Source organism: Heptranchias perlo, chromosome 21 (genome assembly GCF_035084215.1).
Source record: "Heptranchias perlo isolate sHepPer1 chromosome 21, sHepPer1.hap1, whole genome shotgun sequence".
Classification (NCBI taxonomy): domain Eukaryota; kingdom Metazoa; phylum Chordata; class Chondrichthyes; order Hexanchiformes; family Hexanchidae; genus Heptranchias; species Heptranchias perlo.
In genome coordinates, this window is record NC_090345.1 from 43,287,533 (window position 1) to 43,310,495 (window position 22,963).

At 44.5% G+C, this 22,963-nt stretch overlaps 1 protein-coding gene across 2 annotated transcripts in view; it reads right to left on the minus strand.

The window, feature by feature from the left end:
• The window catches only part of fam13c (family with sequence similarity 13 member C), a 138,664-nt gene that overhangs the window by 15,897 nt on the left and 99,804 nt on the right, over positions 1-22,963 (minus strand). The window contains exons 7-13 of one of the 2 annotated variants that reach the window (XM_068002588.1): positions 22,727-22,874; positions 22,373-22,438; positions 14,269-14,479; positions 6,361-6,499; positions 4,648-4,729; positions 2,271-2,482; positions 2,076-2,159 (exon numbers count right to left, since the gene is read on the minus strand). In XM_068002588.1, coding sequence (XP_067858689.1) covers positions 2,076-2,159; positions 2,271-2,482; positions 4,648-4,729; positions 6,361-6,499; positions 14,269-14,479; positions 22,373-22,438; positions 22,727-22,874 — 942 coding nt within the window. The remainder of the gene's footprint in view (positions 1-2,075; positions 2,160-2,270; positions 2,483-4,647; positions 4,730-6,360; positions 6,500-14,268; positions 14,480-22,372; positions 22,439-22,726; positions 22,875-22,963) is intronic. The other variant, XM_068002589.1, reaches the window with a different exon arrangement.

Here is a 22,963-nt window from a genome sequence, read left to right on the forward strand (position 1 = left end):
GTTCCCATGATCCCCAAAGTAATCAAAAAAAACCTCCAGAGCATTCAACACGGCCACAATTGGCCACTACCCTGCTGACCTTCACTGATACCAGCTCATGGCTGCTGTATCCTATGGAATATCAGCTTGTGTTTGGTCCAAAGCCAGAGCAGAACCATCCTGTGACGCAGATCTGATTCACGGTACTCGTTAGGTTCAGAAGGTCAGGGCTGGGAGCTGGATTTGAGACAAAACTTACAAGGAGAGAAAGCTCCAGCCTACACTAGGCTGTTGCTCAGCAGCCTGAAGAGGGAGTCAGCGTCACATCAGTCACATCTCTTTGCTAAAGTCCCTCACGCGAGGATCTATACTAAGTAGCACTGGACCTGAATGTCTGGAGCATCAAGGCTGCCAGCGCATCGCAGGTTATCCTGTGTAGGTCCTTCCAACATGCTGAAGGCAGATGTCTATTGTCCAGCGACGAACCTCTGAGATTTGGTACAACAGCTGCTGGTAGGAATTACCACGGTTCAGTGCCTACTACAATTGAGCTGTAATGAGGTGAGGAGGTGCTGCTACTTCATGTTTCCAACTGGTGGAATCGCCATTCTATAAGGTACGGCACTTGTCCACACTGTGGTCGGAAGGATGTTGCGATTGCACTCACAAATTTTATGGAGTCACATTGCTCACAAGAAGCTTCCTGTACCTTCTATTCACCTATTGAGGGCTCAAACCCACCCTGAGCAGTTGTTTGATGACTTTTTCCTTTCTGAGGGGCTGTGTTCAGGTTGGCTGCAAGATGGTATGCCATTCTGCCAATGTGTGATTGGAACAGAGTGACAGGCTTGATAATCCAAGCCGGACAGGCCTAGAGTCCTCCAGGACACTACTGATGATTGACAGCCAGAACGGTTCATTAAGGAGACCTGGAGGGACAGATCTATCACTAGGGTTTAGGATTCTTCCAACTCAGCTTCAGATAATCATGTAATGGGGGAGGGTAGTGTTAACTGAACAAGCAAGGGAAAGCTTACTCGTGTTCTGTGGTGGTAAGCTACAAGTTGTAGCTTCAGCAAACAGGTTTGCACCCAGCAGTACCCCTGCACCCACTTGACAGTCCTAAGCCTTGCGGTTGCTATCTGGACATGGGTAGGTGGGATATGTCGCTATGGGGAAAGAATGTTCACTATAGCTGCTTTAATAATGGCTACTGCTGCTGGCTCCCGACACATGTCTTACGTAATGGGTGGAAATCTCCGAAGTAAACTTGCTAGATTTAATAAGACTGGCTGCGAGGGGATCCAGTAAACGGGTTTTTGCATGTGTCAAGCACCAAGCTTACACTGTGCAATGAAGATGACATTGTTGTCAATCATGGAGCTGACCCAACCGATGGTGTGCAATGTACACTGTATCAAATATTTTTCATTATTTAATATTTAAAGTTTAAAGAAGAAAGGGTGGAGGGAAGCAGGGAGCACTTTCTGTGAAAAGTATTCTCTTAAAATGTATCTAGTGTCCTTGCCTTAATACAGTCAATATCGCAGGGAATTTCCAGCCTTAAAGAGAACTAAGATTCATGATTCTGCTCTCCTCTCAAGATGCTCCATTGACATGGAGTATTAATGCAGTCCACATATCCCAGAGTGTTTTCAATAGGTATTTTAGGCCATTGATAGGGAGTCATTCAACCCTCAACATACCCTTACAAGTCATTCCCCAGTATACATTCTTCTATATATAACATCTATTGGTCGACTATTTCCTTCAATTAACTGATGATAATGATTGCTCATTAACATTGCATTAAATTGCAACTGCAAACGTGCGAGCATCATCATCTATCAACACGGTGGGGCAGACTGATCACCAGGGACCACCTTCGGCAAAGATCGAAAAGAACCAAAATGTACTCCCCAGTGTAGGTCACAATAATGAATAAACAAGAACACAATAGTTACTGTGGAATGGTTGTAATCTGATCTCTGGGTTCTGATTGTAGGCTGCTTTCGCAAATCAGGAGCCCATTGATGAGATTACCACTGTATCATTATTCCATATCTATTTCACAACCTAATTATCTGAATACATACCAGTCGTCCGTGAGTGCTTTCAAAATGCAATAGGCAATTTTGCATGTTGACCTTATCTAACCTCAGTTGCTTTTGTGTCATTTCCTGTGCAAAATATTGTTGAATTGTATTCGTCAGACCATGAAAACATTTGTTCAAATCACTTTATTTCAAATTCCTCAGTAATTAAAACCAGTTTACTATACGGTGAGGTACCTTAACATCTTCCGGAAGGCCAAGTATCTCCTGCTTTTCTTTTAACTTTTTCATCATAATTTGTACAGTTTCCTCAACACTCGGCTTCTGCTGTGATTCCGCTGTCACATGGTGCTTGTTCTCTTTGTCTTGTCTGGAGTTTACAGGCAACAAGCTGCTTCGATGTCTGTGCCGTCGATTATTCTCCTCCTCAGAGATCTTCAGTTTCAGCTCTGTGAGACCAGTCGCAAAAATATTAGCAACTAATAACAACAACAACTTGCATTGATAAAGCACCTTTAACACAGTAAAATGTCCCAAGGCGCTTCACAGGTTGTCAAACACCACAGCACCCTAAAATATTTTCCTTAAAATCATTTTACCTTTGCAGATCTTTAGTAGGGATAACATATGCAGGTTTACAAATTGAATGGGTATTTTGCTGATCACCATTGACAATCTTACCTTTAACTCATCATTTTGTACATGGAGGATATTTGATGAGTGGTAAGGCATTACAAGCTAATCAAGGATCAGATGAGTTGATAAACCACTGAATCTTCTTTTATGACTTGTTCACTGGCTACTTGTTCCATGTCATAGGCTTACATCCGGGGCTATATTCGGCTATAACAGGGCTATAACTCAGGTGTTAGTTATTTGGGAGCTGTGTCAGCTTATTGAAGCTGGCCAGCTTTTGCTCATGTTCTAGATTGGCGTGTACGCATTGAAGATTCCGTGGTACTGTTTACAAAAGAGCAGGACTTTCTCCTGCTGTCCTGTCCAACATTCCGCCCTCAACCAACACCACCAAAAATAGGTTAACTGGTCATTCAGCTCTTTTGCTGTTTGTGGGATCTTGTTGTGTGCAAAATGACACAACAGTGACTGCTCTTCAAAAGAACACATTGCCTGAAAGGCTGATGGAAGCAGATTGCACAGTATTCAGTTCCATTCGCAACCCCTCAGATAATGGAGCAGTCCGTGCCCACATGCAGCAAGACCTGGACAACATCTAGGCTTGGGCTGATAAGTGGCAAGTAACATTCGCGCCAGACAAGTGCCAGGCAATAACCATCTCCAACAAGGCAGAATCTAACCACCTCCCCATGACATTCAACGGCATTACCATCGCCGAATCCCCCACCATCAACATCCTGGGGGTCACCATTGACCAGAAATTTAACTGGACCAGCCACATAAATACTGTGGCTACAAGAGCAGGTCAGAGGCTGGGTATTCTGCGGTGAGTGACTCGCCTCCTGACTCCCCAAAGCCTTTTCACCATCTACAAGGCACAAGTCAGGAGTGTGATGGAATACTCTCCACTTGCCTGGATGAGTGCAGCTCCAACAACACTCAAGAAGCTCGACACCATCCAGGACAAAGCAGCCTGCTTGATTGGCACCCCATCCAGCACCCTAAACATTCACTCCCTTCACCACCGGCGCACTGTGGCTGCAGTGTGTACCATCCACAGGATGCACTGCAGCAACTCGCCAAGGTTTCTTCGACAGCACCTCCCAAACCCACAACCTCTGCCACCTAGAAGGACAAGAGCAGCAGGCACGTGAGAACACCACCACCTGCACGTTCCCCTCCAAGTCACACACCATCCCGACTTGGAAATATATCGTCGTTCCTTCATCGTCGCTGGGTCAAAATCCTGGAATTCCCTACCTAACAGCACTGTGGGAGAACCTTCACCACACGGACTGCAGCAGTTGAAGAAGGCGACTCACCACCACCTTCTCAAGGGCAATTAAGGATGGGCAATAAATGCTGGCCTTGCCAGTGACACCCACATCCCATGAACGAATAAAAAAAATCAATAATAATTTTCAAAAGGGAATTGGATATATACTTGAAAAGCCAAAATTTGCAGGGCTATGGGAAAAGAGCAGGAAAGTGGAACTAATTAAAAGAATGGCCCCCTTCTGTGCTGTATGATTCTATGAAGAGATAGATATGTGCATTCTATGTCTGGGATCATATCAGGACTCCACAGATGCAGATTGCAGACTTTAGACCAGTACTAGTCACTAATGCCCCAGTTAAACTAGTTGTTTTGCTTGGTTTGGAATGATCTTTTGGCAAACGTGTGTCATGGTGCAGATAATTTTGCGTGCCGTGTGCAGTGGTGAACAGCCTGCTCGCTGAGGTCTTTAAAAGAAACATTCAGGTAACCTATTGTACCGCTGATGACTTTCTAATCATTGGAAAGAACAGAATGTTCCATCAGCTCCTCTGCTAAAACTGCAGTTGGCAATGTGTCAGCTGCTGCACTGAACTTCACGTTTTGTGCTTGTGGTATAATTGTTACCACTTTGCCACTGAATATAATGGCTCCAATTAATCCACAAATCGCTCATGACATTAAGGCTGTTAAGTTATGTACCTTTTAATTGCTTCCGGGCCCTTGTCAGATCGTTCATCCACCTCAAGACTTCTGGGTCGCCAACTTTATCACTGTGGGAGGGCTAAAAACACAAGTTATCCTTCATTATTGATACCTTGCTTTTAAAGACTAACTTTTTTTTCTGTAATATACATACAACAGGAATTTTTAAAACTGTACAAAGATAAGGCACTGCCTGAAAGGGTGGTGGAATTGGATATATACTTGATAATTTGTAGGGCTGTGGAGATAGAGTGGGGGGAGTGGGACTAATTGGATAGCTCTTTCAAAGAGCAGGCACGGGCACAATGGGCCAAAGGGCCTCTTCCTGTGCTGTATCATTCTATGATGCTATGATATTAAAGAAGTGACAACTCGGAGCTGTTGAAATGACGATAAAGCACCATTCAATTTTATTTGTTAAAAAAACATTTTTGTAAAACATTTTGTAATTAGAAGCATCTGTTTCAAAACGATCTGTTCAAACTTAACAACAACAACTCTGGGCACTCACGCTGACACTCTGGGCATTTATGCTGCCATATTGGATTGCAGCAGTTGCTGATGTCAACAGAACCTTATTGCTAATTGTTCCTAAAATCACTAAGTTCATTGTTCTGATGAAATATTGCATCTGGAATATTACTCTCTATCTTTCAGACATTGATTGACCTTCTGTGCATTTCCAGCTTCTATTTTCTTGTTTTAAAATAAAAGTTCCCACCTCCAAATCAGTTGGTGGTAGTGAGAGGAGTGAAAAAAGTAAGTCAATGGTGTTAGAATACATGGAGTAAAATTCAAGTTAGTATTAAAAAAAGGACAGAGAAATAGGAAAGAGACACGCAGAAGGGAAATGGTACAACTGACAAATACAAATACATAAAGTGTGTTTAATTGAAACTTTTTATTGAGACATGAAATTGTGTTTCCAGTGTTTAATCCAGTAGTTTATGATTAATATTACATTATCTTTATTGCTGTAACTTTATGTTTATTTGCAACATCACAGTGCAGGGATTGGAAGCAAATAAAATCAACCAGGAAGACAGGAATTTCCCTGCTCTTGTGAGCAGTCTAAGGGTTAATAAACCTCAAGTAAGATTACAGGTTAGAAGAATTGTTCCCCTCCAATAGATTAGTGGGCTTGTGGAACAGTCGGTAATGTTGCATTAAAGAGCTGGATAGGTATCTGGGTCAGAATGGGGCTTGTGGTTATTGGAATCAATCTGTTCAGATTGAGTACTGGAGCTGTGAGAATAGAGAGAAAGGGAGAATAGATAGAAAGAAAGAAAGAGGGATAGAGATATAGATGGGCATGGAGAGTGGATAGACAGATTGCGACACAGATAAATAAAATATTTGGAGTTTATCTTGAATTGCCTTGGGGAGGGTTAATTCTACCTCAGGAGATTGAATAAGTGGGGAAACTAAATAAATGTGAAGGCATTCCAATTTGGGTTGATTTTACAAGTCATATGCTTCGTAGGCCATGTGGCCTTTCACATTTTATCATCTTCTTAGAATTCACCATTTGCAGCAATTTTCCACGATCAAGGCAGCGTTACATAACCAAAAAAGTAAACCTTCCAACAAGTACAGAAGTGAATTTTGAGCACTGGATAGCAAACGTTAAGAGTTTGTTTACATTAGATAACCTCATAAAATAATATAGTTATAATAAATGCTATTAAATCTAAATTTTCAATTACATACCCGGTATTTCTTTTCTTGTTCAAATTTTTCTTCATATTTTCGTATTTTCTTTCTCAAATTCTGGATCTGTTTAGTAAGCTGTGTCACCAACATTGGACCGTTTTCAGCTTCAGAATTAACCAGCGAAGAGTTTCTCGGCCTTGAAGGAGAATACAGTGGAGGGTCAATTTAAAACATGCCAGCTCAGCGGTTGTGACTTCAATGCAAGTATTCAACAGCCCGAACCCTGTTCACAGAAATTCAAATGTTCCTTTGAGCAATGACTGACGCCAAAATCTCTGCCTACAAGAATTCGCACACTACTAAGCAAAATGATAAACCTTTTCAGTATCCTCCACGTATTACAGGAGTAAACCCACGTTGTGAACAAAAAGAATTACAAGGACTCAGGTCCATTTTTGTCAGGATAGTACTATAGGATCTCCCATCCCATATGAAGGCATCTTTCCCAATTGTCTCCAGGTTAGGAGCTCTTTCCCCATTGTTTCCACCGATAGAGGGCTCATTATTATTCAGTCTTGGTCTCCTACGTCGTTAGTAACATTGTCTTGTTTTCTTCAATCCTAACTCAGGCATTCGCAGTCGCCAATGGCCACAACTTTTTTTTCCACTCAACACATTACAGTGCTGTGTGAAATGTAGTAGAGGATTTCTATCTGTATGAATCTGGACAAGCTTGGAGCTCGTACACATAAAAATATATATACTTCAGCAGAGAGCCCTGGGCCTTTGCAGTAGTGGACAATTGGTATTTGAGGTCCGCCCCTTCTCAAAGGAAACACTCCCATGCCGACACACATCCTCCACCCTTACGTGGTACTGTACAGAAGTCAAGCTCAGCACTGACTGGCACCGCTGATACTGGCTAGGTGAGTTAGTGAATCCCAGACACTCATCAGTCAGTCAAAGTTTATGCGATACGATACCTGGACTGTGCTGCGAGCTCACCCAAAATTCCTTCCAAAAACTGAATTTCATTTACAGCACATCATCACTGCCCATTCATTGGCCCAGAAATTGCTTTCAAAATAATGGTGAGCCTTACAGCGCTCCCCATTATTAGTGGCAAAATCGAAGAGCAAGTTCCAGCGACCTTACATGCGCAGTCAACGCGGACCTCACTCCTCGCTGACAATGTGACAGTTTCACCTTAAAGGGATATCACCAGCTGCAATTAATGAAATCAACGGACCAGCGCCAATTTGCTCTCCTGCCCAGCTAGAAACAAACTAATATCGCCACAGGTACGCTCAGTTTTTTTTTTTTAAGTCTAAGCTAAGTTTTAACAGCATGGTAAGTCTTAATGACTGCCAAACAACCTCTCGGGCACTAAAAATTAACTTTTAAAAATGTGGCGTCTCATTACTCCTGATTTTAATAGTTTTTGCACAATTTTTTAAAAGTTTCAATTAAAAAATGTTAAAATTTATTAAAAACTTTTTCCTTCTGTCTCTTTTATCGCAGTATTTTAATCTTATCCTCTCTTTATTTCGCTTTCTCTATGTCATTTTATAATACCTTATCGGGCACATCCGGGTTTTTAGTTTGCGCGGTTTGTGAATGAACGGCACGTCCTGGTTCTCTCAGCGTGGGTTGCTTCAAGCTGACTGGTTGAGGGGCCTTAGAGATCCTTTCACCACTTACACAGCCTGGGAAAGAATGCTGATGTTTTTTGAAATCGTAATTCGAGGAAGGTGCCGCCAAAAAGAACGCGGTGACTTAGTGGGTGAATTTAAATCGAATGAGTGGTGAGAACTGCTGGTTCGCTGCTCGGAGCAATTTACAGGCCATTATGTACACCGTTATCTGAATATAATGGAAGACAAGTGTAAAAACTCCGCAAGTGCATATTGCAAAATTACTCATCACCAATCTGTTATTTTCCCCATTAATTTTAATGGAGTTTGGCACAATTTGGCAACATGCAGAAGTAGAATTTAAGATTGTGCGAAATGGATGGCAAATGAATTTTGTGTTGATAATCTGCAAGTCTAAGCAACTGTTCACATCATCTAAATGCAGTCTTGGATCCACCATCTCTGAAGAAAGACTGGCAAAGTGGGGTAATTGAATGTGTTCAGCACAGTTACAAGAGTTGGCCGTTAGGACATCAATAGGTAATGAAAAAGGTCAACATCTGTATCTTGGGCTAATCTTAACAATCACTTTAAGCAATAAGGCTCCAGTGGGGAGCAATCATTATACTTTCATCAAACGTTATTGGTCAGATTCAGGTGCTTCACTCAAATGAAAAGAGTCTCTTTCCTCTTCTTAGGTCCCATTTAATCACACCTCCGTGGTATATGAGGAGGCTGAAGTACTTTGTCAGGTTTTTAATCAATCTTCAAGATATCATGTGAACCCTCCAATCCAACTCCAGAGGGATTAATTGTACACAGATTTATAACTGCTCCTCTGGCAATATTTCATCAGGTTTTATAAGTGGGGAAATAACTGAAGGTAATTTTGTGAGGTTCACCTCATTGGATACAAGTGTGAATGGGGAATAGGGCTATAATAATATAACCCCTTTCACTGAACCACACTCAATGCAAGCGAGGTTCTGTATGAGCAGTGGAGCCAAGTTACACCCATGAGTCATCCCAGCAGAAGAGCCTTCTTATGGAGCAGGGAGAATCGCAGAGTCACCATCCAAATATCACTGACATCAAAATATTTCCAAAGGATTGGGGCCTTCTGGCTTTTCTCAGTGTCAGCAGGGCTTACTCCTGAGGTGTGTGAATCATGCTTCATTCAAAATAATGAAGAAAACCCTTCAAGGTTCTTTTTTTACTGCTGCTCTCTCCTGATTCATTCTCTACAAAAAAAAAAGCATGAAGTGGCCATTTTTTTTGTTTTACACAATTCGCACTACTCTGAAAATGCCCAATCTCATCTGATCTCAGAAGCTAAGCACGGCCAGGCCGATTAGTACTTGTATGGGAGACAGCCTGGGAATACCGGGTGCAGTGGGCTTTGTGTAGGTTCTGGCTAAAGCTACAGATTTTGCTGTAATATCACACACACTTTCTGCGGCACACCATTTCTTCCCATCTGTGTAGTCAAACTCCCAAACCCGCCACCTCCAACACCTAGGACAAGGGCAGCAGGTGCATGGGAACACCATCACCTCCAAATTCCCCTCCAAGCCACACACCATCCTGACTTGGAAATATATCGCCGTTCCTTCATTTGGGTCAAAATCCTGGAACTCCCCACCTAACAGCATTTCACCACATGGACTGCAGCTGTTCGAGAAGGCGGCTCACCACCACCTTCTCAAGGATAACTGAGGATGGGCAATAAATGCCGGCCTTGCCAGCGACTCCCACATCCCAAGAATGAATAACTTTTTTTAAAACTCACTGGTAATGTTAGCCTTTCCTTTGGAACAACAGATGGCTGTGTTGTATGCACCCCAAACCTATTAGACTCCTTCTGTAGCCAAAGCTCATTCCTGATTAGTTAATAGGTCATTTAAATCTTTTGTTGTAAGTTTATTGTCATCTGTCTTGTATTTGATTTTTAATAAATTTTTATTAGCCTTCAAAGAAAAACAATTCACCCATGGAGCACTCTGTTCAGAGAACAGAAAGCAGTAGCTGTGTGTGAGGCCCACTCATAGCAGCAAGCCTCGCAAAATTTACCCTCAATCTACAGTTTTCATTTTACTTCAATTTATACTGCAGTCCGATTTTAACATAAGTATTAAAATGCTAAAAGTTCTTTCCACCGAAAAATAATGACTTCCACTGCAAACTGAGCTACTACCAGAGGATAGGTAGAATAGGCCCTAAGCTCTGGAATTCCCTCCTTAAACCACTCCGCCCTCTCTACCTCTCTCTCCTCCTTTAAGACACACCTTAAAACCTACCTCTTTGACCAAGCTATAGATCTCCTGTCCTAATATCTCCTTATGTGGCTTGGTGTCAAATTTTGTTTGAGAATTGCTCCTGCGAAGTGCCTTGGGATGTTTTACTACGTTAAAGGTGCTATATAAATGCGAGTTGGTGTTGTTGAATAGTGAACCTGTGGAACAGATTGCCGGCTCGTGCAGTGAACACTGATTCGTTGAATTTCTTCAAGCGAGAGCTGGACCTGTTTCTGGCTGGGGTGGAGATCACCTCTTATAAGAGGATATTAATCAGGACCAGAGGTCTCTCCTGAACTAGTTTCGATGGGGGTCAGAGAGGAATTTTCCAGATGTTTTTCCCCTAATTGGCCTGGGTTCTGATCTGGTTTTTCTCCTCTCTCAGGAGATCACATGGTCTCGGGTGAGGTGGGGAGTCTATCTATTGTGATGCACAAGGTATTGCAGTTGTGTGGGACAGGCTGGATGGACCAGAGGGTCTTTTTCTGTCCGTCATTGTTCGGATGTACTAAAGCCATTTGCCATCAGCGCTTCAGCTAACAAGTAAAAATAGAAAGTCACAGCTAAAATTTCATGAAATGCTAGAAATCCAGTTATTCCAAATTACAATTTTTCAAAAATTCCCAAGCATTTTTACTGTCAAACTCTTAAAAAAAAAATCTCAAGGCTTGACCAATTTAAGATGTGGATTTTTACATTGTTGTTTCAGTTGCTATTTGACTTGGGAAGAACTTTGCAAGACATTATTGGGATGAAAGAATCACTGGGCATCGGTCAGATTCCACACAACTTAGAGGCAAGCAAGCCTGGAGCCTAAGGAGTAAATGTATCGATTCCACACTGTTGACTCAGTGCTTCCCTTGGCCAGATACATCGCAGGAATGAGAGAGCAGAAGTCAGCGCACCTGTTCCACGGCCTGCAGAAAATCCCCTCCATTAAAATAGTGTATAAAAAATATCAAGTGGCATAGACAAGGTAAACCCAGGATATTACTTCAAACAAAGGCAGAAAAATAGGGCCAGAGGAAACTAATTTAAATATTGAAGAGTAAATTTAACACACAGATATTAGTAGATCTGATTGATGTTGGGAATGATTTGATCGGTGAGGCTCTGAAAGTAAAACTTTTAGGAGTGTTCAAAATACAGTTGAAGGCTGCAATGAGAGAAATATGTAAGATTTAACTGAAGTTTTTAGAATTATGAAGTGTTTGGATAGGATAAATAGGGAAAGACTATTTTCTCTGGTTGGGGAGTGAGTGACGAGGCCCCATCAGTTTAAAAGAGCATCACTGAAAGAGCAAGGAGAGAGAGGTAAGGAGAAAGTTTCTTTACAAAGAAGGTTGCTGGAGCATGGAATTCTTTACCACAGGGAATAGTTGAGGTAGAGACTATTGCATCTTTCAGTGGAAAAGTAGATGATCGTTTAAAGCAGACAAAGACACTGGGCTATGGGAGGAATCAGGTCAGAGGGATTATACTTGGAATGCTCTATCATAGAGCTAGCACAGACACAGTGGGCCAAGTGGCCTCCTCTGTGCTGTAAGTGTGCTAGAGTAACTGGAGGTTGTGAGAGGATTATGCTGATTGGGTTTTCTGTTAAATTGAGCAGATTAAGTGCGAAGTTAATTAAATTAGCTGGCTAAATCGACAGTCTCGCTAAGATAGCAGAGCAAGTTCCAAACTAATTAGTCCGGCTGAGTCCTGTAAAAATAGAAAATTAACTCAGTGTGCAAGTAAGAGGCTCCTTGAGCTGGGAGAGGCCGATTGAATGGGTCACTGACAGAGTGAGTTGCGCAGAAAGAAATAATTTAGCCTAAGCAAGAGCTGGGCAATGTGGTGGAGTGACCTGAATCTGCACAGCTAAGCAAGTGAGAAAATGAGTTCCAGTGTTAGTAATACTGCCATTGGAAAATGCATACAGTTCTTCACACCTATAAGGCACCCATAAGGACAAGACATAGGAGAATAATGAAGAACAGCACCATGGAGCAAGGGGCTGTGAGGAACATTCGATTGGCATGTGGCAGCATCATGCCAAGCACATCAAGCTGATGAGGAGGAATCAGAAGCCTGGCAGCTATCTCTTTACCTGCCCTGTTCGTAGACACTAATTCAGGGAGATACGGACGCCAAAGCAACAGCTCAGAGATCCTCCTGTATCTCTCATGCATTGAATCAACACAGGATTAATTAGTATTTGGACCATTTTAAGATGAATAAAGCTTAGTTATCATATACCAATATAAAACTTTATTGAAGTACAGATCAAATGCCTTGGTTATTTTGAGTTGAATTGTACAACCCCATACAGGTTCTTCTTTAATCTTGATGGTCGCAGCTCTTTACTCAATGTCTTTTGTTTGAACATTTGATACTATCAGTAATCTTTACGTTCACCAGAATGGCCTGGAAAACTTAAGTGAATTACACTTAAAGACTCAACACTTAAAAGATCTGTACTTCTCATAGAAGGCATCAACTCTGAGAGGTCACGTATGGAGAGGGAGCTCGGCTCAGGGAAGGTCCATCTGGCTCCTGATGTGGAGGGATGGACTTTACCCGGTGCGCAAATTGGCTGCCACGGAAGTGTGGGTTGCAATGGCGGTGAGGAGTAGGAGGTGAAGGATCAGTGATTGTCAGAGAGTGAAGGGAAGTGGGACAGGGGAGTACTGTGAGCAGTATTCTTACCTTGTCAGCCCTGGTGAGGTCATTGAACTTTTTCCTGCATTGCAGCCAAGTGCTTGGAGCTAAGCTCCTGGCATTAAACTCCTCTGCAACTACTTCCCACTGATGGCGGAGGTGATGCCTAGAGGGCTTTCTGCCCCCCTCCCTGTTGGGGGAGGGGGGGCATGAACAGAATCTCCCTCCTTCTGTCGACAATCTGGACTAGGGCTTCCAAAGCTACAGCTAAGAGATTGGGTGCGCTCTCTGTATCTCTTCCAGCCATTTTAGACCTTTCACATTGTTTCCTTGCTGTCTGCAGCCAGAGTGCACCTCCCCTTTAAGAGGTGCTGGCTGCCTTTAAGTCAGTCAAGCCCAATTTCCCGATCCCCCCTCAAACAGCCAATGAATAGCGTGGGAATCGTTGGCTGCAAGCCTGTTTTATTATAAAGAGCTGGCAGCACCAATTACACATGGCCTCTGCGACCACATGAACAGACGCATGCAGCACACACCCACCCCCTAATAGAGTGGAAATACTGCACTGCCAACTTTACAAGGTCATCCCTCCTAAAAGGTGTTGAAATGGTACAAGTGTGTTTATGCTCCAAGACACTGGGGAACATAGCTTGAAAAAAAGTAAGCGTTTACACTCATCTTTTCACAAATAAACTCCCAAATGTTCCCTTGTATCTCACTGGGTGTATCAGTTATCACTCCCACTAAAGAAACAACGGGCACGTTAATTTAATGTTGCTGTTTAATCACAGTGTTTTAATAGCTAATTCCAAATGTAAAATCTAAAGGAAGAAAGAACTTGCATTTATATTGCACCTTTCACGACCTCAGGACGTCCCAAAGTGCTTTACAGCCAATGAAGTACTTTTGAAGTGTGGTCATTGTTGTAATGTGGGAAACACGACAGCCAATTCACACACAGCAAGGTCCCTCAAACAGCAATGTGATCATGACCAGATAATCTGTTATAGTGATATTGGTTGAGGGATAAATATTGGCCAGGACACCAGGTAGAACTCCCCTGCTCTTCTGCAAAATAGTGCCAGGGGATCTTTTACATGAGAGGACAGATGAGACAGCGTCTCTCAGTATTGCACTGGAGTGTCAGCCTAGACTTTGTGCTCAAGTCTCTGAAGTGGGGATTGAATCCACAACCTTCTGACTCAGATGCGAGGTTGCTACCCACTGAGCCATGGCTGACATCTGATACCAGTCCCCACACATTATCCTGAAGATTATCACACTATGCCTAAAACATTAAAGCAAAAGACACTCTTCTTTCAAATGATAATTGTGTTGCGAATGTATATTTTGCATAAATAAAAGTGCAAAGTGTAATATTTTCCTTTTCTTACATGATGAAGAGCTGAGCACTCGGTGGAGATGGGGCTGCTTCCGTGTCCAGTACAAATCTTTGGCTCTTGCTAAAACTCGAGCAGCGCGGCGATATTAGCGGATTGTCCCCTTCTGCGATGTGATGTAGTAACCTGCCAGCACCCGGGGATCGATGGGCTTCTACCCCATTCTCCAGCTCGCTCTGCCAGCTCTTGAAGGCTGAGATCGGCTCTGCAATAATGTTAAATAGATCAGTCAGAGCTTGGTTAAGTGCTTTGTTCTGTTATTTATAGCTCCAGTTAAAACAAAAAATTGTCGGATTAATTACACGGTCATCTTGTACAAGAGGAAGAGTACAATACGATAGAGAAGCCAGGAATAACGTGACTTGTTTCAAAACAAAACAACTGATTAATAAATGTGTCTGCATATCGTGTATTCCAGTGCAATACATAAGGACCTCCCAGATTACAAGGGGCTCATACGTTCCAAAGTTATTGCAGCTGCCCGATTGATGTACTAAGTTACTTTTTCCTTTGATTCACTGCCCTCCTATCCTCCCTTAATCTCTCCCCCGACCATATAAACTCCCCTACCTATATTCATGGCCACCCCCTCAACCTTGCCATCTCACGTGGCCTCTCTACTCCCATCGTGTCAATTACAATTAAGGCCATTTCGGATCACTTCCTTATCCCCCTCTCCACCGACATCCTCCTTCCCCCACCCACCCCCAATTCTTTCTGTTTCCTCCCCTGGAAAAATCTCTCCCCCCAAGTCACTTACAATGGCATTTTCAAATTCCCAACTGTCTAGCCTTTGGCCCTCCATTCACCACGACGTTTCTGGAGCTACCAATCTGCTCAATCACACCCTCACCTCCACCTTTGATGCCCTTGTCCCCATTAAAACCATTACTCTCTCTCACCCTGGCCATTCCCCCTGTTACGGCCTTCATCTCCACTCCCTTAAGTCCAAGGGACGCAGACTTGAAAGTTTATGGCAGACAACTGCTTAGCCATTCATCGCCAGATCTGGTTGGATCATATAAAGCACTATCGGGTCCTGCTCTCTGCCAAAACTGCTCACTATTCCAGGATCATCCTGAAATGCAAGGATAACCGCTGGCTTCTCTTCACTACAAACCGCCTTCTTAAACCCCTCTCCCCTGCCTCCTCCACCTTCAGCTCCAACAATTGCGAGAAGCTCATGGGCTTCTTTGTCACTAAGATTGAGACAATCCGTTCAGCTGTCTCTGCCGCTTCCCTCTCTTCTCCTATCCCACCAAGCCAAACCTCCCCTAAGGTTCCCCCTGTCCTAGCCATAAACTCGCAACTTTCCCTAGTTTCTCCTATCTCCCCTCATGCCCTCTCCGAGCTCGACTTGACCATGAGACTCACCTCCTGCTCCCTCGATCTTATTCCCACCAAACTGCCGACCACCCAACTTCCCTTTCTCGCCCCCATGTTAGCTGATATTGTTAACATTTCCTTCTCCTCAGGTACTGTCCTCCTCCCCTTCAAATCTGCCATCATCACTACCCTCCTCAAAAAATCAGCCCTTGACCCGTTTGTCCTTGCAAACTACTGCCCCATCTCCACCCTCCCTTACCTCTCCAAAGTCCTTGAACGTGTTGTCGCCTCCCAAATCCGTGCCGACCTTTCCCGCAACTCCATGTTTGAATCCCTCCAATCAGGTTTCCGCCCCTGCCACAGTACTGAAACGGCCCTTATCAAAGTTACAAATGACATCCTATGTGACCATGACGATGGTAAACTATCCCTCCTCATCCTTCTCGATCTGTCTGCAGCCTTTGACACGGTTGACCACACCATCCTCCTCCAACGCCTCTCCTCTGTCATCCAGCTGGGTGGGACTGCGCTCGCCTGGTTCCATTCTTATCTATCCAGTCATAGCCAGAGAATCACCTGCAACGGCTTCTCTTCCCTCACCGTTACCTCTGGAGTCCCCTAAGGTTCTATCCTATTTTGCATCTACATGCTGCCCCTCAGCGACATCATCTGAAAACACATCAGGCTCCACATGTACACTGACAACACTCAGCTCTACCTCACCACCACCTCTCTCGACCCCTCCAGTGCCTCTGATTGGTCACACTGCTTGTCCAGCATCCAATACTGGATGAGCAATAATTTCCTCCAATTAAATATTGGGAACATAAGAAATAGGAGCAGGAGTAGGCCACATGGCCCCTCGAGCCTGCTCCGCCATTCAATCAGATCATGGCTGATCTTCGACCTCAACTCCACTTTCCTGCCCGATCCCCATATCCCTTGATTCCCCTCGAGTCCAAAAATCCATATATCTCAGTCTTGAATATACTCAATGACTGAGCATCCACAGCCCTCTGGGGTAGAGAATTCCAAAGATTCACAACCCTCTGAGTGAAGAAATTCCTCCTCATCTCAGTCTTAAAATGTCCAACCCATCATTCTGCAACTATGCCCTCTAGTTCTAGACTCTCCAGCCATGGGAAACAACCTCTCAGCATCTACCCTGTCAAGCCCCCTCAGAATCTAATATGTTTCAATGAGATCACCTCTCATTCTTCTAAACTCCAGAGAGTATAGGTCCATTCCACTCAACCTCTCCTCATAGAAAGCCACTGTCTTTGATTCCCTTCACAAACTCTGTTCCCATGCCACCGACTCCATCCCTCTCCCTGCTACTGTCTGAGGCCGAAACAGACTGTTCACAACCTTGACATCCTACTTGACCCCGAGATGAGCTTCTGACCACATATCCACTCCATCATCAAGACTGCCTACTTCCACCTCTGTAACATCGCCTGTCTCCGCCCCAGCCTCAGCTCATCTACTGCTGAAACCCTCATCCGTGCCTGTGTTACCTCTAGACTCGACTATTCCAATGCTCTGCTGGCCGGCCTCCCATCTTCCACCCTCCATAAACTTGAGCTCATCCAAAACTCTGCTGCCCGTATCCTAACTCGTACCAAGTCCTGTTCACCCATCGTCCCTGTACTCGCTGACCTACATTAGCTCCCGGTCCGGGGACGCCTCGATTTTAAAATTCTCATCCTTGTTTTCAAATCCCTCCATGGCCTCGCCCCTCCCTATCTCTGTAACCTCCTCCAGTCCTACAATCCTCGGAGATCTCTGCGCTGCTCCAATTCAGGCCTCTTGTGCATCCCTGATTTTAACCGTTGTGAGCCGTGCCTTCCGCTGCCTAGGCACTAAGCTCTGGAATTCCCTCCTTAAACTTCTGTGCTTCTCTGGCTCTCTCCCCTCTTTTAAGATGCTCCTTAAAACCTACCTCTTTAACCAAGCTTTTGGTTGCCTGTTCTAATATCGCATGTGGCTTGGCATCAATTTTTGTTTGATAAACGCTCCTATGAAGCGCTTTGGGTCGTCTTACTACGTTAAAGGCGCTACATAAATGCAAGTAGTTGTTGTTTTTGTTGTTAATGAAAATGACAATCACCCGCAGCACTTCTGTTTATTTTTCCCCTACTTATTTAGGCGTCAGTCTTGGCTCAGTGGTAGCACGCTCGCCTCAGAGTCAGAAGGTTGTGGGTTCAAGCCTTGTCCCAGGGTATATAATCCAGGCTGACACTTCAGTGCAGCAGGGAGGGGGCGCTGCACTAAAGAATTCCACCCGGTTCGCCCATAATGGGCCCAGCTGATGCCACGCCTGTCGAGGTCAGGTTTAGGTTTCGTTCTAAACGGCCTCAACGATAAAGAGCACAAAGGTAACTGACCCCAGAGGGAAGAGTGAGCTGATGTCTATTGCCCACCCATTCCCTGTGGGGAACTAACCTTTGGCCCTCTCTCAGAGCAGCAGGGTCCCACTCTGAGTCCCGCCACCTGAACAGATTGGGCTCCTGCCCCCAAATATTGAAGTGACCCCCCCCACCAAACCCTGGCATTTGGGATGGGGTCACCAGCTGGCAGAAATCTTGCTCTTCACCCCCTCAAAAGGGTCCCTGGGTCTTGCTGCCTGGTGTTTATATCATCACTCCCCAAAAAGAAGTCTCATGTTACATCCCAAATTTCTGTTCAGAATGGTCTAAAATGGCAAATGTCAAAGCGGTTTCTTGGCAATTCCACATAAACGTCGTCACTCTCTGGATGTCTTAGAGGGCCTAAACAAAGCAGAGGAGCTTTGCTCGTTATCTGGTCTTCCATTAATGACTTGGGAATGCTCGATTCTCACACTGGATGGCAAAAGTAAAAAAAACACTTCCTATTGCCGAGTATTGATATTCCTCATTTGCCGAGCTCAGGAATTCCCCTTTGAGGCGCTGTCACAAATTTGAGCCAACCCAAATTCTGACTGTGAAAGACTGTGCTCTGCATTGGAAAGTGTTGTATTTTATCACTCGCATTATTCATTCCACAAGGCCGGCCTAACCGAAGGGAATTCTCACATTTGGATGTGGCTGTTCATCCCAAAATTTCGACATGAACATTTTTTCATAAATCAAAAATATGTTACAGAAGAGCCCAAATTTAAGATAAAAACTAGTATTTTACAGTAAAAAAACCAAGAAGAAAATTGCCTTGTGCCAGTTCAGCTCCTCCCGAGTGCTCAAGCCACTATCTTATTTAATAACTGTTACGGTAGCAGCACTTCTCGGTGCTGACATTGTCGCTACTGTTTTTGGACAGCATTCAGAAGGCCCCACAGCCAGCCTTTATCCATAAATTTACACCCCCAATTCTGGGTGTTGGCCCCCGGGCGAGGCTGTGCTGGAGGAACACCAGGCCTACTAAAAATTACCTGAATCTGGAAATATAGGCTGGTTGAGGCCACGCCACGCGGAATGGGCGGGTGGGGAGAGGGGAAACCCGGCTCCGAAAAGCCTTTCAAGCCACAGAAAATACACCTGCTGGGCAAGAGCCATTTCCTTCAGTGAGTGAGATTGGCAGTTTAGTGCCAAATTCTGCATTTTGGCAAGGCATACACCAGGCAATGGGTTGTGACCGCCCAAACTCACTTCATGTTGAACTGCATTGTGCCAGGTTGGGAGAGAAGCAATCTCAGCAACCTGTACTAGATTCAAACCCAGGCCGTGAAAGTGCAGCCCCTTAAACCCAAAGAGTCACCCACTTCCCCACACACACAAATTTTGATGCGATAAAGTCAGAGATATTTGTCCATTTTGTCAGCCATTTATTGGCAACTTTACGCCAAGTAACTTTCAGGTAGTTTTGACAACCACTGATTTTAAAATACCGTAGACATATTGGGGTCGATTTTCACTCCCTCCGCCTGGTGGGATGGGGCAGTAACATCCCAAAAATCACGCGGATACACTAACCAGCCCCTCCGCCTCCGCCCCCACCCCCCCTGCTTCCCATTGCGATGTCACCCGCTCTCATTTTCTCCGGGGCCTCTAAATGGGCAGCTGCTTGTTTCAGGCGGGAGTCTAGTTCTAATGTTAATTGGGGTCTTATGACCTACTTTAGACCCCATTTTGAGGTACCAGTGGGCAGATCGTGCACGGCGCACGCTCCACGCATCGGTACCAGCTGTTGAGCGGCCTAACCAGTGGTTCTTAAAGGGACTACTGCAGGCCGCTCCAAAACCAGCGACGATTCTGTGGGTTTTTTTCTGTAAAATTTTTGTGGGGCTCCTCCTGGACTCAGAAAAATCTTGACATTGGTCCACATCCAAACCCCACGGCTCCTTCTCCCACCCCCCACGATTGCCTTCCCTCCACCCACCCCAATTGCCTCACCCCCCACCCACGATCGCCTACCCCCCCACCCCCCTCACAATCGCCTTCCCCCCCACCCCCCTCACGATCGCCTTCCCTCCCACCCCCCTCACGATCGCCTTCCCTCCCACCCCCCTCACGATCGCCTGCCCCCCTCACGATCGCCTGCCCCCCCCACCCACCTCATGATCGCCTGCCCCAACCCCCAGGATCGCCTTACTAGAACTAGAGGGCATAGTTTAGAATTAGAGGGCACAGTCGCAGGATAAGGGGTCGGCCATCTAAGACTGAGACGAGGAGGAATTTCTTCACTCGGAGTGGGAATCTTTGAAATTCCCGACCCCAGAGGGCTGTGGACGCTCAGTTGTTGAGTATATTCAAGGCTCAGATAGATCATTTTTTGGACTTTAGGGGAATCAAGGGATATGGGGATCAGGCGGGAAAGTGGAGTTGAGGTTGAAGATCAGCCATGATCTGATTGAATGGCGGAGCAGGCTCGAGGGGCCGTATGGCCTACTCCCGCTCCTAGTTCTTATGTTCTTACCCCACCCCCCATCACGATCGCCTTCTCCACTCTTCAGATATAACTTCCAGCTCTGCGCTGCGGAGAACCCGCTTGCCCCGATCGGCGAGCTGACAGCGATTGCTGGCTCAGTGCTCATGGGTCTGCAATTGAGGCCTGGGCCCTCAGGCCTCGGGTAGGTCATTGTGATTGGGGTCAGTTTTAACTCCCTCCTCCTGTACCCAGTGCACTCTCATCACCAGTAGACGATGTGAAGCAGCAGACAAGCTGATTAAACCAAGCACAACATAAGCTGTTTAAAAAAAATCAGAGCAAAAGAGAATATTTTGTATTTAAAATCCCGCACAATTTCAAACACTGGATTAGAATTTTTTTTAATATATCCTTTTTGCAACAGGCAGGTTCAATCCCTGCAGTGGTAAACGACAGACTGACACCTGCTGAATTATTGTCGTTCACAGCTCTTCCCTGAGTTATACAGAGGATCCCCACTGCCCCCTCCCCACCTCACATGTACACACACGAGAGATTCAGGATTCCTTTTCATCAACCTGCTGCTGATAAGCCCCACGCACGCCCCGCGCTGGCACAGCGCCATGCACGCCCCGCGCTGGCACAGCGCCACGCACCAGCCACTCGGCTCCACACACCTCAACGCTGGAATGTTCCCTCGCCCCTCAGCAGCTTGATCAGTTCTAGATCATTTTCCGACACCATTCTCTCTCTATTGCCCTCCTTTTTTGCTTTGGTTGGTCTAATTTAACCTTTTAACAGTCTGTCTGGGCGATGAGTAATATATTCCACTGCTCCTCCACCAATTGTTATGGGGTTATGGGGTTTTATGTACCCCATCTGCATCTCAATGATCCATCTCAAACAATCTAGAAGCTGTCCCTTTTCTGTGCTCTGTCCTCATAGGGGTACATAACCAAAAAGCCAGTTTCAATAAACTGCTTACTAGGTTTACTATAAACTCACAACACACTGCCAAATGCTCTGTGAAACGGTAGTTATTACCACTCAGACCAGAGGTCTACAGACTAAAGCAACTAATAGCTTTATTTCCATATAAATAGCACAAGATGTACAGTAATAAGCATATACTAAGTGCACAATCTATAAACATACAATGCGAAAGACTGCGATGAGGCAATTACCCTTCATAATTCCAGCTTTTTAATGGATCTATCGCCCTTCAGACGAGCTTCTTATTGAGTTAATGGGTCACTGTTAAGTAATGAACGAGGGGAAGTCAAAGCTTTTTTTTGACGTTCTCCTGGTCCAATCTTCATTCACCGTCAGTCACAGCCTGCTTCTTTAACTTAGTTCAAACAAACTCTTTTGAAAGAACTCGGTGCCTCCAAGTCCTACGTTTAACCCCTTGGGTTTTAAAACCGACATTCCTGTTAACTCCTTGATGTAGAGGATCCCACACAAACTCAACGATGCTTCAAACAGGTTTCCAAATAAAACTGCAGATCAAATGTCATTTATACAATGGGGCTATCCCAATTGTCTGGCCATTGACCAAAACAATTGACGTGCCTGGTTTGAACATACAAATCTTCACAATGCGATAAACCAATTTTTTTCAATCAAAGGAACAACGTTGCTAAATAAATCAAATACACCAATTTTGAGCGATGATGGCAATCTGATTTTTACATAAAAGAAACAAACAACACTGACTTTGTACCTCTCGCTCATCTTTATGATAAAAGTATTGCTGTACAAACCCACTCTCCATACTTTGGTAGTGGGTGTAGGAATAAACGACAAAAATAAGATATTCCCTCACACATAGTACTCATCGACTGGGACAAGCTGTTGAGAGATTAAAAGGGCAGGTTTCAGAGAAGTGGGTTTCAACGGAAAGCATGAAACGGTAGAATGTACTCACCATCACTATCTCTCTGCTGGTGCATTAATTTGAAATCAATAATAGGGGCAATGATGGTGTAGTGCTCTGACAAAAACAAAAAATGTATAAAATAAAATCAAACCAGAATGCAAGAACAAACATTGCTTATAATGACAATGAAAATTAAAAATCCACTTATAATGATAAAAAAAATGCATTGAAAGTGAAAAGAATGAAAGATGATTGACACCAATTTTTTTTAATAGCAGTTTGTCGGAGTATCATCAAGTTACGATGAATTCTAACGTATTGTGTTGCACAGCAAGTACAGGATATTTTCAATATTAAAACGAGGTGTTAAATCTTTAACTGTCTAGATAAAAAAAATCTTACCACCACTGCTTCCTTCATCGACCAGCCCATTCCGACCGAGTTGAGGGGTCGGTTCCTTGCTACGCTGTGTTGAGGGACCTTCCTCCTGGTTCGGTAAAAATGCTGAGCACAGATCAACGCCAAGGCTTTGTAGCTTCATCAAGGAGTTCTGCAGACAAAAGCAGAACATTATGCCATGAAATGCTAGCCTGGACCCCAGTCCTCCCCACAGCTGTCTCACTGTGCCTTCAGCGAGGA